The sequence below is a fragment of the Telopea speciosissima genome, chromosome 7 (assembly GCF_018873765.1).
Source record: "Telopea speciosissima isolate NSW1024214 ecotype Mountain lineage chromosome 7, Tspe_v1, whole genome shotgun sequence".
In the NCBI taxonomy this organism is placed as follows: Eukaryota; Viridiplantae; Streptophyta; class Magnoliopsida; order Proteales; family Proteaceae; genus Telopea; species Telopea speciosissima.
Genome location: NC_057922.1, coordinates 29475261 through 29488697, shown reverse-complemented (window position 1 = coordinate 29488697; position 13437 = coordinate 29475261). Strand labels below are relative to the sequence as shown.

At 38.0% G+C, this 13437-nt stretch overlaps 3 protein-coding genes across 4 annotated transcripts; 1 reads left to right on the top strand and 2 right to left on the bottom strand.

The window, feature by feature from the left end:
• Positions 1-366: 366 nt before the first annotated feature.
• LOC122667918 (rho GTPase-activating protein 2-like) lies at positions 367-3033 on the top strand. 2 transcript variants are annotated; one of them, XM_043864401.1, is made up of 5 exons: positions 367-590; positions 630-758; positions 1435-1555; positions 1644-1994; positions 2107-3033. In XM_043864401.1, exons 1-5 carry the CDS (start codon positions 406-408, stop codon positions 2767-2769), a joined length of 1449 nt encoding a protein of 482 aa, XP_043720336.1. In that variant the 5' UTR covers positions 367-405; the 3' UTR covers positions 2770-3033. The 2 variants fall into 2 exon arrangements, with proteins under 2 accessions (XP_043720336.1, XP_043720335.1); XM_043864400.1 differs by having other exon boundaries at positions 367-758.
• A 498-nt stretch (positions 3034-3531) lies between these two features.
• LOC122667917 (pentatricopeptide repeat-containing protein At1g08070, chloroplastic-like) lies at positions 3532-5501 on the bottom strand. The gene has a single exon (XM_043864398.1). The coding sequence runs from the start codon at positions 5438-5440 to the stop codon at positions 3572-3574; it is 1869 nt and encodes a 622-aa protein (XP_043720333.1). The 5' UTR covers positions 5441-5501; the 3' UTR covers positions 3532-3571.
• Positions 5502-10123: 4622 nt separating this feature from the next.
• Positions 10124-10498, bottom strand: LOC122668428. Its single transcript, XM_043864994.1, has one exon. The coding sequence runs from the start codon at positions 10496-10498 to the stop codon at positions 10124-10126; it is 375 nt and encodes a 124-aa protein (XP_043720929.1).
• Positions 10499-13437: the final 2939 nt, after the last annotated feature.

Sequence of the window (13437 nt, the reverse complement as noted above, 5' to 3'; positions counted from 1 at the left end):
TCGATTGATCCAAACAGACCAAAATCAAGATCGGTCTTGGCCCATTCCAATTTGAGTCGACCGATGCGACGATTCAATCCTGGCCCAAGGGTTCAGGTTTGTGGCCATGTAATGTAGTCAAGGTAATTTGGAGGAAAAGATAAAGGGTATTTTAGTCAAGAACAAAGTTGGGAGTTAAAATTTTGAAATGGGGGACCCCTGGCAGTTTGAAACTATTTCAAGATTTCCAACTCCCAAACGTGTCAACAAGTAGTGGAAGTACAAATTTAAAAGAGAGAAACCCAGTTGAGAGCAGCGAAACAAAGCTAAGCCATCTTTGATTTTGGGTTTCATCTCTTCCACACTTCTCAGATTCAAGAACGCTTAGAGAAATAGAGCGAGAGAGAGAGAGAGAGGAAGGGAGAGATGACCGGAATGGTGATGATTACAAAGAGTGTTGGTTGCAGAGGAGAAGAGGGTGATGGGAAGGGAACACAAACAGATGAGCAGCAGCAAAACCAGCTCTCCCTCTTCGCATTACTCATATCTGCTCTGAGGAGATCTATGGTCTCTTGCCGAGTCGAACGTCATGAAGATTCTGTCTCCTCCACCACCACCACCACCACCACCACCACCACAACCACCGTCCATCACATGGATATTGGATGGCCTACCAATGTTCGCCACATCACCCATGTTACCTTCGACCGCTTCAATGGCTTCCTCGGCCTCCCCGTTGAGTTCGAAGTTGAGATCCCCTGTCGAGTCCCCAGCGCCAGGTTCATCTCTATCTCTCTCTCCCTCTCTCTCTCATGGGTAAGCTTGAAATTCCTAGATTCATATGGGTAACCCTTAAATCCCAAAGATTTTTTCTAGGCATCTCTTCTCACCGGCCATTCCCCTAAAAGACCTTACGCAGCAGCTAGCCTTTTAGTAGCTCAAGAGCTGAAGATAATAGGTTCTCTTAAAGACTTGGTTGGGGGTTTACATAAATTTTGGTGGTTGTAACTGTAGGAGTGTGCTAGATTTTAAATTTTCATAGCTGCAGACAGTGGATAGAGTTTTAGCTCAGGGTGAACATTTGTGTTTTTCACTGTCATATGCTTCAGTATACAACGAGTAACAGCTCAAAATCCTTATGAACAGACTCCTCATGAAGAATAAATGGATCAAATCTGGTGGCTTGACATCTGATTTGGGGCCTTTAGAACAAAGTTTCTGTCTGTGGAGGCAGGAAGAGTCTCTTTTCTGTTCATATATTCCTATTGTTACTTTCCTTTTAAGCTGGCTAAATGTGTTTTCACAGCACTGGTGATTTGGGGTTAATGCACAATAGGCTTCTTCATTTACCCATTGCAACATATGTTTTAAGGGTTATCTTCTTTCCACTATAAACACCTTGCATTGAGAGATTGACCAGCCTTTTTCTAATCCTGAAATATAATTTTTGTGCAGTGCTAGTGTATTTGGTGTCTCTGCAGAATCAATGCAGTGTTCTTATGATTCCAAAGGGAATAGTGTGCCCACTATTCTCTTGCTAATGCAGGAAAGGTTATACTCTCAAGCAGGTCTAAAGGTACAGCAACATTTACATTGGGTACATAAGTTAGGTTTGGTTTGCCAAAGGCAATGTTCTCATTGGTTTATCTGCATTGGACCCTTAGGCAGAAGGGATATTCAGGATAAACCCAGAGAATAGCCAAGAGGAGCATGTTAGGGACCAGCTGAACAGGGGTATTGTACCAGATGACATTGATGTACACTGTTTGGCCGGCCTGATCAAAGCTTGGTTCCGAGAGCTCCCGGAGGGAGTTCTGGATGGTCTTTCCCCAGAGGAAGTTCTTCAGTGCAACACAGAAGATGAGAGTGTGGAGCTGGTGAAGCAACTCATGCCAACTCAGGCTGCACTACTTAACTGGGCAATTGGACTTATGGCTGATGTCGTCGAGGAAGAAGAATCCAACAAGATGAATGCAAGAAACATTGCAATGGTTTTTGCACCAAACATGACTCAGGTAATTCATTCAACTTCAAAACATTAAAAGTATCCTGTTCAAATCCTTGGCTTGATAACCTATTATCCATCTTTTACACTAGACTGAAGATTTTTTTTCTCCTTTTTATCAGATGTCTGATCCGTTAACAGCTCTTATGCATGCTGTTCAAGTTATGAACTTGCTCAAGACCTTGATTATAAGAACACTAAGGGAACGCGAGGAGATTGCAACAGGAGGATACTCGCCTTTCTCATCTCATTCATCTGGTCAGCACACTGATGAGGACTATGACAGTCATCAAGAGATGATGGATACAAGCTGTGAATTGAGAGGGCCAACTTCAGATTATGATGATCATGCTAACTACAGTCAAAGTAGCGGAGATGAAGATGAAGACGAAGACGAAGATGGAGACAATTCATCAAATCTGATTGAGGAATGCTTCTTGAGGCAATTGGATGAGAACGAAGTGCCCACACATGATTGCCCCGAGGAAGCCGAAGGAAACATGGGAGTGGAGCACCTCCGTCACAGTGGCTGTTCTGGCTTCAACACAGAGTCTGCTTTTTCATCATCAAACAGTAAATATGGGAGTTCAGGCTTGAGCACAAGCGATGTAGAGGACTCTGGGATAAGTGAGATCTCTATGGGAGAGTTAAACAGTGCAAAGGCCATTTTAGAATGTTGTCAAGAGACCCAAGACAGTAGTAGAGCTGTGGAAATGTTAGACAAGCAGAAGGAATCCTCATGCGCTATTTCCTTGCCAGTTATTGTGTCTGGTGATTCTGGGTGATTGGGTAAAGTTTTTGCAGGTTTCGATTTGTTCCTCAGCTGTTGCTGTATCTGTAAATTGTACACTTCATTCGACAGGCTTCCATCAAACATTTTGATTGAGAGTGGTTTGTGGTGGATTTGCATGGGCAGACCTGGTTCGGTTCTGGGCTGATTTTGTGTTTGTTTCTGTATTCCTCAGTATGACAGGATTTCTGTTTTAAGCCTCTTCTTCATATTCACTATCTATATCAAAGATGTAATTTACAAACGGTTGAGAGTGGTCTGTCTGTGGTTCAGTTTTGGCTGAACATTTGCTTGTGTGTTCTGTTTCAATTGTAGAAGGGCCAAATGTTTGTGGTGGACTGTCATGGAGTGTGTTCATGCTTGCTTGTTATGCCAAAAGCGTTTCTTATTTCTTTCAAGTGTACAGTCCTGTCAACAATTCATATCCAATACCTGAGTCAGAACAGTTGGCAGGAATGGCAACTTGGTGGGTTCAGGCCTGCCTACCCCACAATTGGTGTATTTTGACCATTGACAGCTGTTCATTCAATTTTCATTACTGTTATATGGATAGTGCAGGTTCCATGACCAGCTAGCTGGGCTAGTCCTTTGTCAACACAAACCTAGGTCCATATTCAAAATACTCAGTAAACAACACTGTTATATGAGAACCTTAGTTTTTATGAAGCTTGGGGAAAGTCTCTGTAATTCAAATTTCTCAAGTCTAGAAGAGAGATAAATACTCTTTAATGACCCACTCTCACCCTGCTATGTCATGCACAAGTATATCCATTCTCGGACAACTGGTTTGCTCTTTCCTACCAATAATCCTTGCAACTACAAATTCCATTTTTGAAATGATGAAACCTGGTTCGGTCACGAACCACTATTTCCCGGTTGCAGATCTTTGATATCAACTTGGTAGCATTGTGACAATCGGTGCAAAACCTAAGATTCTTCACAATCCGTAGGGTAGATCCTGGTGCTGTGCTGATAAGACCAAATCCAATTGCCAATTTTTCACTGTGATGACCAAGTGCCTGCTCTTTCTCTTCCTCCTCTATATCAAACAACACTACAGAAGTCTCACCAGAATAGCCATCTTGACTCATCTTAATTCCCAGTTCCTCCAACTTTTTACAAATCACTGCATATCTAGGGTGTGACTTGTCACCAGAGATAAACTCATGAATTGTGTTATCAACCTCAATTGAACTACAACCAGGTGTCTTCTTGATCTTTCTATGCTTCATGATCTTCCTAATTTTCTCAACATCTTCCCATCTCCCAACTGAGGCATACAAGTTCGACAGAAGCACATAGTCTCCACTACCCTGAGCTTCCATTTCTAAAACAACTTTTTCTGCCAATTCAACATTCTTGTGAAGTCTACAACCTCCCAGCAAAGCCCTCCAAACAACCACATCTGGTGTGATTGGCATATTTCTTATAACCTCTTCAGCTTCTGTCAATAGACCAGAACGACCAAGAAGATCCACCATACAAGCATAATGTTCCAATGCTGGGGCAATTCCATATTCTTTCATGGTCCTATAGAAGTGCCTTCTGCCTTCTTCTACAAACCCCCCATGACTGCAGGCCAAGAGCACTCCCACAAATGTGACCTCGTCAGGTCTAAACCCATTATCAATCATCATCTTATTGAACATATCCAGTGCTTTTTCAGCATGGCCATTCATGGCCAACCCATTGATAAGGGCATTCCAAGTACACAAATTTTGCTCCTTCAAACACCCGAAAACCTCCACAGCCAACTCCGTGACCCCACATTTGAAGTACATGTCAATAAGTGCAGAACCCAAGAATGGATCCAACCGAAACCGACTCTTATTAATGAAAACATGAATCCATTTCCCTGTCTCCAGAGTTCCAAGGCACCCACAAGCCGATAGCACGCTGCAGACAGTAGTAGAATTGGGTTTAAAATTCTCGGTCAACATCCCACGGAACAATTGCAAGGCCTCAAATGGATCGTGGTTCTGCACATAGCTTGAGATCATGGCATTCCAAGAAACCACATCTGTCTCTGGCATCCGTTCAAAAACCTCTCGAGCTGCTGATACATCTCCATTACTAGAGAACCCAAATACCAAGGTAGTCCAAGTAATGACATTTGGTGAAGGAACTTGTTGGAAAATCCGAAATGCATCATCCATGTTTCCTGATTCAGCATAATTGTGAATCATGGAATTGAAAGAGACAATGTCCCGTTGAGGCATTGTATCAAATAGGTTCAGTGCATCCTGAAGCCGATCACACATACCATAGCAACATAAAATTGCATTCATGAGAGTCGTATAAGAAGTAAAGCCACGCTTTATAGTCGTCAAATGGACATGGGTAGCATGGAAAAGAGACTTAGACTTGGAAGAAGCCTTGAGAAGGAACTGCAACGTGTACTTGTCCCAGGGCAGATGGCGCATTTGGGTAGCGAAGAAGGCAAAAGCATCGTTGGGCGTCGGTGAATTGGCATACGCCAAGAGCATGGAATTGTGGAGGTAGAGAAGTGAACGAGCAAGCGAGTTACGGAGGAGTAGTTGGGCATGGATTTGCTTGAGTTGTCTGGTAGTTGTTGAGGGAGACTGCAAGAGATTGATGAGGCTGTATCTCTGGTTTCGAATTGAAGTTGAGGAGACATTTTTGGGTCGAACGAGAAGAAGATGCATCTATCCGTTCATCTTCCTCTCTTGTTATTTCGTTCTTTTTTTTATCCTAAAAGTGGATGATCACAAAGAGGAAGGGGTACCTGTGTTTTTTGAATTTCGGAAGGAAATGGGTTTTCTTTTTGGAATGTCCCACAATTTTGACCTTTATACGCTGCTCTACAGGCGGCGCAGCAGCGGCCATGTTTGTAAAGTGGGGTTCACTGTACACACATGACCGGTGCTGCACCACACAATGCGTACAACAACGAATAAAAATTCGGCAGTCTATAGGTGTTGCCAGCATGTCATCCTCTCTCATTTCCTTTGGAAAAGACTCCCTTGCCCTCCTGTGTCCAACATGCTAATTGATGCATGCCACTAGTTTACCAAAAGCTGGCGGTATACCTAACTTTTCTCTTGAATTGGTCCATCACACTGAGTCAATACAATTTTGTTGTATAGATTCAAGTATCGGTCGGAAAAATTAAAAATAAAAAATAAAAAATGAATATTTGTGAAAAAGACTTTATGATTAAATATTTTTATGTGAAATATTACATAGAATACAATCAAAATTACAAAAAAATTTGTAAGGGTGAATTGTTATTGTCACGACTCACGATAGCTTGTTATTTTTCCAAATGTCACAAGACAACTATTCTACCACATGAACAGATGAAATATATATTCTGACCATTTGATGGAGAGAACATATGTAGTTTAGATTAGTCATTTCAAATTTCAAAGTCTAATTTAGTAAAGTATCCCCTTTTGTATTTGTGCACATCCCGTGTATGTCTATGCATTTGTAATAGTACTTTAGATATTACTGTGCACGCTCCCAACTCTAAGTGAGAGCAGACAATTTAGATTAAAAGAATGTAAAGATAGGTGGCTCATATTTATCTTGTGATTTTCTAGAAATATCACCTTCCATTGTTACATGGATAGACCCATGTAAAAAATATAAAATAAAAAATCCATTTGGAAAAAAATATAGATTTTGTGTTAGATATTTTATCAAATATAATATTTCTTACAATATGTATGTAAAAAAAAAAAAGAGACAAAAAGACACTGAATATCCACAAAAAATCCCTAACATGTACATTAAATTTATTTAAAAAATTAGTAAACTTAAATTGATGGTTGAATATTGCACAAAATACAATCGATGAAATGTTACATTGTACTGCATTTTTTTTTTTAAAAATTCATAACATGAATGTTATAGATCTAATGAGAAATACAAAATTATGTTATGGTCATGAACAAATACAACATATTTTTTAATACTACAACAATAACAACTCAGTCTTATCCCAACCAAATGAGATCGACTACATGGATCCTTGCCTTCCAATCAGTTCTATACGAGACCATATTTTTTTTAATAATTTATATTATATCATAACTTAAATATATGAAAAAAAATTTAATCTTATCCTTTCTTTGATTGTCAAAATTATTAGTAAATGGGTTGCGGACTCCAAGATCGTTGTGGATCCTCTTATGTGTGTTATTGACCATGTTCCCAACTACAAGTCTCCTTATGATTATCTAGTACGTGGATCAACCAATCATAATTTGTGATGGCATTATTGACCCGATTACCCTTAAAGCTGGTTGGATTTCGATGGTGCTTTTTAATTCATATTTCTATTCCATCGCTAGCACCGAAAGCTAGAAGCATTCTGCAATGTCTGTAACAAGTATCCTGCAATGTCTACAACACCATAAATTTTCAGACTGGTGACAAAAATCCGGTGGACTAATTAACTCGAGGTTGTTGGGAAGGATGACCCTGGGACATCTATCACATTTTGTTAGATATCACTTTCCTTAATTTTGATGCCCGTTGTATCCTTTAAATGTATGAATATTAAGTCTATGTCTGTAGCAACTAGGGCTTCTAGTATGGCTCGACAAGGTAGGTGTTATGATATTGTTGTGGATGATATTCTATATACTTCTTGTTCTCTTAATGTTTACTTTTGTTTTTATATTATAAAAAAAATAAAGAAGAGCACAAAGCCAATGTGTAGATTCTTGTGCACACCCTCTCACATCCTATCAATGGATCCCACACCCTCTCCTCAATAAATATAATACTTAATGGATGATTTGTCACCCTCCCCTCCTATTGGTGCATAATTGCATTCTAACGTCGTATGAAACCCTCTCCCAAAGATTTATTACAATATTACTTTTACTCAGGCTCTATTTATTTCATCATAAAAATTTTACAAATATATATACATGCTATTTATATTTTCTCCCATTTGACATTGTTATTGTAATTATACACGATCAATAAGTTTATTTTGATCAAAATTGAATGAGAGGAAAAAAAATCTAGCCATATGAATTATGATGGGGATGGAATCCTCCATATATAGCCATATAGGTGCCTTGATCAAGATATCATTACAAATTTGAGAAAACAATATTGTAAATTTTGAAATGAAAATTGTTTTTTCAATTTTTTATACTTCATTCTTATTGATTTTCAATAAGTTCAATAAAATATTTTTATGATGAAACAAATGCATCCTAAGAAATTGAAGATAACCTAAATTCTGTTTATATAAAGAAATTAAATATCTTTTTTTTTTTTTTACTCGAATTACCTTGATAAAGAAAATAATGGTTCCAAGTATCTTTCCCCCTTTCCCTTTCCAACGATTGCCTTTGAAATTTAATGTTAATTTCCAAATTTTAAACTAGACCCCTCCTTTGTACTGATATACAAACTTTGCAAGATTGCATTCAAACATTACCTGTTTTTATTAATATAATAGAAATTAGGACAAGAGATCTCTACTTGGTGGCATTTTCTATGCCCTCTCACAAGGCACCGTGAGATGACGCCTCTTCCCTGGATAGATACCCAAGCTTACTCACCCATTGGCGAGCATAGAAAACACCACCAAATAGAGATGTTTTTCTCTAGAAATTATTTATCATGTAAATCAGTGAAGGAATGGATATTGTGATGTTGTTTTTAATGATTACATAAAAGCATTGAAAATCTTATTCAACTACTTGAGGCCAATCAGAGCAACGGCTAAAAAGGGCAACTGGCCTTATCAAAAATAAATAAAAAAAAAGGGAGCTATAGAAGACTATTTGAGGCTGTGATTGGTTATTAGTTCTTGATTTTAGAAGATAGAGATAGTATTGTTGGGAATAACTTCATATGCCAGTTAGGCCTCTCCACTTAGGGATGTAAATGGATAATGAAATTCGAATCCGATCTGCATTTGTATCTGTTTAGGGACATTCGTATTCGTTTAGAGATATTCGAAAAAAACATATTCGAATATTTCGATAAAAATCTGTTTGAAAAAAATCCAAATACTTAATAATAAAAAAACTAAGTAAATAATGACCTTGATGGTTTTTGAAGATTCAACAGGTTCTAGAATAGGAGGAAAAGAGAATCATGATCTAAGAGATATGGATTGAGAGTGAATTGTATCCGCTAGGGGGAGGAAGGTTCGGGTTACACAAGGCAGAGATATAAACAGATGGTCAAAAATCTGAATTTGATCTGCATCCGAATCCGTTTAGAGGTATCCATATTCGGCTAAGGAATATTCGGATCCGATCACATCCGATCTGTATCCGAGCCAAATCCAATCCATTTACATCCCTATCTTCACCTAATAACTTAAGTTTTTGAGATAGATATTTCAATATAATATTAGAGCACTAGGCCCATCATGTTAATTAAACATTTATATGCGGCATGCCACGTATATTGCCATCCAAAAGAGGGGCAACACATTGGGGTAGGGGAGTATTAGGAATAATCCCACAATCGGCTAACTCTAACGAATCTAAGAATGTAGATCACCACCATATAAATAGAAGGAGTTTGGAAAATTAAAAAGAAGTGAAAATTTTAAACCTACAAAAAAATAAAAACTCTTGCAATCATTACCTTACATGATTATATTACTAACCCTAACTCATTCCATATTCAGTTGTAAAAATTCACTTACTTAGCATCCATTTTCATGGGTTTGAAAAGTAAATAAAATTTGGGATAAGAGAAAACTACCCAGTTGTGTAGCCCCTACACCAGCTCAGTAGCCAATGAATGCGCACAAAGGTATTGGTTTAGTTGCGATTTTCGATTTCACTAGAGGGTTGAACACTCTTTCTGCGTACAAAGACATTGATTTGCGTCTAGGTGTAGAAACCACTCTAACCATTCGACCCATTACTAGATATTTAATAGTTATGTCTAGAAAACATCATTACTAGATATGGTAAGAAATTTATGTAATTTATACAATAATGTTAGATAATAATTACCAAAATTTAATTTTTAGGTTTAAAATATTTTCACTTTCCTTACCTTTAATTTCCCTTGCAATCAAATGGAACTAGAGGGAATGTACTAGGATATCCTCCTATCTATCTACTAAGCTATGTTTGAGAGAAAAGAAATAAATAAAAATAAAATATAATAAGGTAAAAATAATAATTAATTTATGTGCAGCCTCTTTTTTTATATCTTTTCCATCCTTTACTGCCTAGTGTTGATGTTGTTACATTCAGGTGGAGAGGGAAGTCCCGGGCCTCTCTCTCTCTCTCACACACACACAACCCACACAGAAACAAACACCTTAAGGCTATGTTTGGAAGTCAAGAAAAGAAAAGAAAAAGCAAAAGCTTACCATTACCTCCTACCTATTAGCTATCCAAGCAATTTTTCCAGAAGAGCTTGTTCTTCTCCATCTCATTCAAAACCAGTAGCTCCCCATTTTCATTGGCATCACCAGTACTTACCCCCTTTGCCTGCGGCTCTTGCTTATTAAACTCCATCACTACTTCTTCAGATGACTCATTCTCTTGGCTGCAGGTGTAGTAGTAGTAGTACTCTTTATCATCAAAACCCATGAAATCATCCATACTACCACATAGGCCACTGCAACATGACTCTGCATCATTGTCATCAACCTCTAAGATATCACGGCCGGAATCGTCTTGATTGGATTCGGAATCTCCGGTAGCTTCGAAAAGAAAAAATGAAGATACATCAACCCTATGCTTCCAGTCAGAGTCCATTATTGTGTTTTTAGTATTGATGATCAGAACAATACTATTATTATTTGGTTGGAGAGGATGATGAAGATGATCAAGGAAGAAGAGAAAGTGGGGGATTAGCTTTTTAAGGGAATAATTAAGGCATTGAAGGTGACCTTCTCCTTGCTCTCCTTCAAATGAAACTAATCTTTGTCAACATCGCTAATTGATTCCTTCTTCTAGAAACAATTTCAGAAAAAAAGAATGGAAGATGTAATGAGGAGGAGTCGTAGAACAAACTACAAAAGATGTTGTTGGGTTGTCATGGGGCATGCCACTAAGCCACGTAGTTGATTTATAAATTTTTGACTTCTTTTAGAAGTTCTTCTAGAATGAAAGAAGTGGGCCCGTGTCTGACTACGTTTGTTGCCTCGGACAATTATTATAATGATTAGGGGAAAAGAAGGTTGTCAGGTCGCATGGCCCTTGCATTAGTGTAGGGCTAATGGAAGTACATGCACAAGCATCCATGCAGTAGGGTTGGTGGGCTCATAGGGTTGGGGTGATCATTTCAACCTCCGTGTGTCTAGGCATAAGGGCCATATGATCCGACAGCAATTCCCAACCTAGTTATTTAAGGGACCGATTTTCCTTGCACCCGGGGTGGAGAGAGAACATCTTAAGCCACAATATTTGACTTTTGGATTGGATTGAATTAGAGAAGATTTTTTTGACTTTATACAATAGAGGGCGGAAGAGTTATTAATGAAACTCACCTACCTAAGAGTCCAATAATAAGATCAAATTATGCTGGCTGTAGGGATTCTCTCTTCATCTCGAGTGAGGATAAAGCTTTCTCATTAGGAAATATTGATTAAGATTCAAATATGCATTTTTTTTAAGGGAAAAAGAACATTGCCTGACAACACCTCGTGTGCCCTCACAAATGAGGCTGCCCCTCCTCTTGGATGCCCGTGCGAACGTTTTCATTGGCCCTTGGATTGGCGTAGAGGCCATGTAGCCTGAGAACAAACTTTTATTTATTTATTTAGATTGAGTTTTTTCTTCACCCACAATGAAGAGATTCTGTATCTTTATTATTGCCGAATGCAATTCTAGAGGGTAGAGATGGACTTCAAAAAACAAGGTATCCTTATTTATTTATTTTTTTTAGTGCCGTGGGTGAAGAAAAACTTTCTTCTTTTAGAAAATATAATATAAAATTTTTTATGCCAACTATGTAGGGTTCAACAAGGAAGCTAAGCTCAAGCAATTGAGGAGCAAAAAATATCAATTATCATAAAAATAAATTCTTATTGATTCCATAATGCATAACTAACAAACCCAAATACTTTCTAACTAATTATTTCAAATGCTTTAATAAGGTATAGCTATTAAAAATATCAAGCCTTCCTTTATTAATAAACCATTGTAATGTTGCTTGTATAGAAACAATGTTTTCTACCCACATTTCACTTTTCCCATATAATTCCCAATTAGTAGGCAGCCAAATGAGGAGACCTAATTAGGTGTAAGCATTCAAGTAATTAATCTCTTTATCATTTGTTACGTAAAAGGATTATATTATTTTTTGGTATTCGCCAATGTTTCTAGAACATAGCAAAGCAGTTGGATCCAATATTGACAAGCTATTCCACTTTTTTACTCTAAAATAACCTAAAAATCTCAGACCTTCTTGACATTCCTTTCACTTGGGAAAGATGAGATAATTTTGGTAATTATATCCTAACGAAGGTATAATTGTACGTTACATTCTTGAATTTCAGAATCTCGAGGAGGGGGGGCAGGCATTTGGAATTTTTGAACGACTTAGGGGGTGCATGTGTACTTAACCCAATTAAAATTTAGACCATAAGGTTATGATTAATCTGATGATGTTTATTCTATGTCTACAATCCTTAAGGTCAATTTAGGCCTTGATCTTGTGAAACTCTCACATTGGACGTCAACATTTCCTTATAATAATGTCTCCCATGGGATTTGCTAACTTTACAGAAACGATTGTGACTTGTGAGGTTGGCTCACCGTGCTATCCATATGAACATGGTACAAGCGATCTTTAGCATCAAAGAAACCCCACTCATATAGAGATAGGAATAAAATTAGTTTTTTGTTTTTTTCAAAAAATTTTGTGATTGGATTGTAAGGCTAGTAAGGTGTCAATCAGTCGATTTGGTCCGGTTTCAGTTAGGTTGAACCCTTTTTTTACTGGGCCAGACCGAACCAAAATGTTAAACCTGAAGTTTGGTATTCATTGTTTTCGGTCTAGTTTGGCCTGGTTTTTATCGTTCCCTTTTGTCGGATTATTACCGATCCAATACTAGCCATTCGGTTTTGTTATAACTTTGGTTCCGGGTTCGGTTTGGTTTCTGGTTTTGACAGGGTCATTCGGTGGGTCAGTCCGGTCAATTCGTTTTTTACATTCTCCAGCTAAAACACCAATCCGAAACTGCCTGATAGTGATTCTGTTTTGGTTCAATCCGGTTTTATGCGATCGTCTCCAATTGGTCCAACTGGTTTGGGTTGGATTTTGAAATCCCTAGCTTGAGAGGCTCACATAATTTGTGATAACATCAAAACCTAACTTACAAAACACCCAAGGGCATGAAGCTATCTAGGGCTGATCTAGCCGATTAAGACTCTATGATCAATTCTATCCCTTCAAATTTCTGATATAATCCCCTGCTTGTGCTTCTCTATACTCTTACTTGGTCATGCCCTTGAATGGGATTAGAAAGCATGAAAAGGTATGGACTAATTATAACAAATCCATGTATTTACAACCCCATGAATCATAGCAAATTCATGATTGGATTGCTTCTTTAGAATATTTCCATTAAGTGAAGACAAGTGGGTGACTCATCTATTTAAGCATCCCATATTTAGAGCCTATCGTCTACCTCCTACCACCATGATTCACACATTGTACTTACTTAGTTTGGGTACTGGGAATGAGGGGT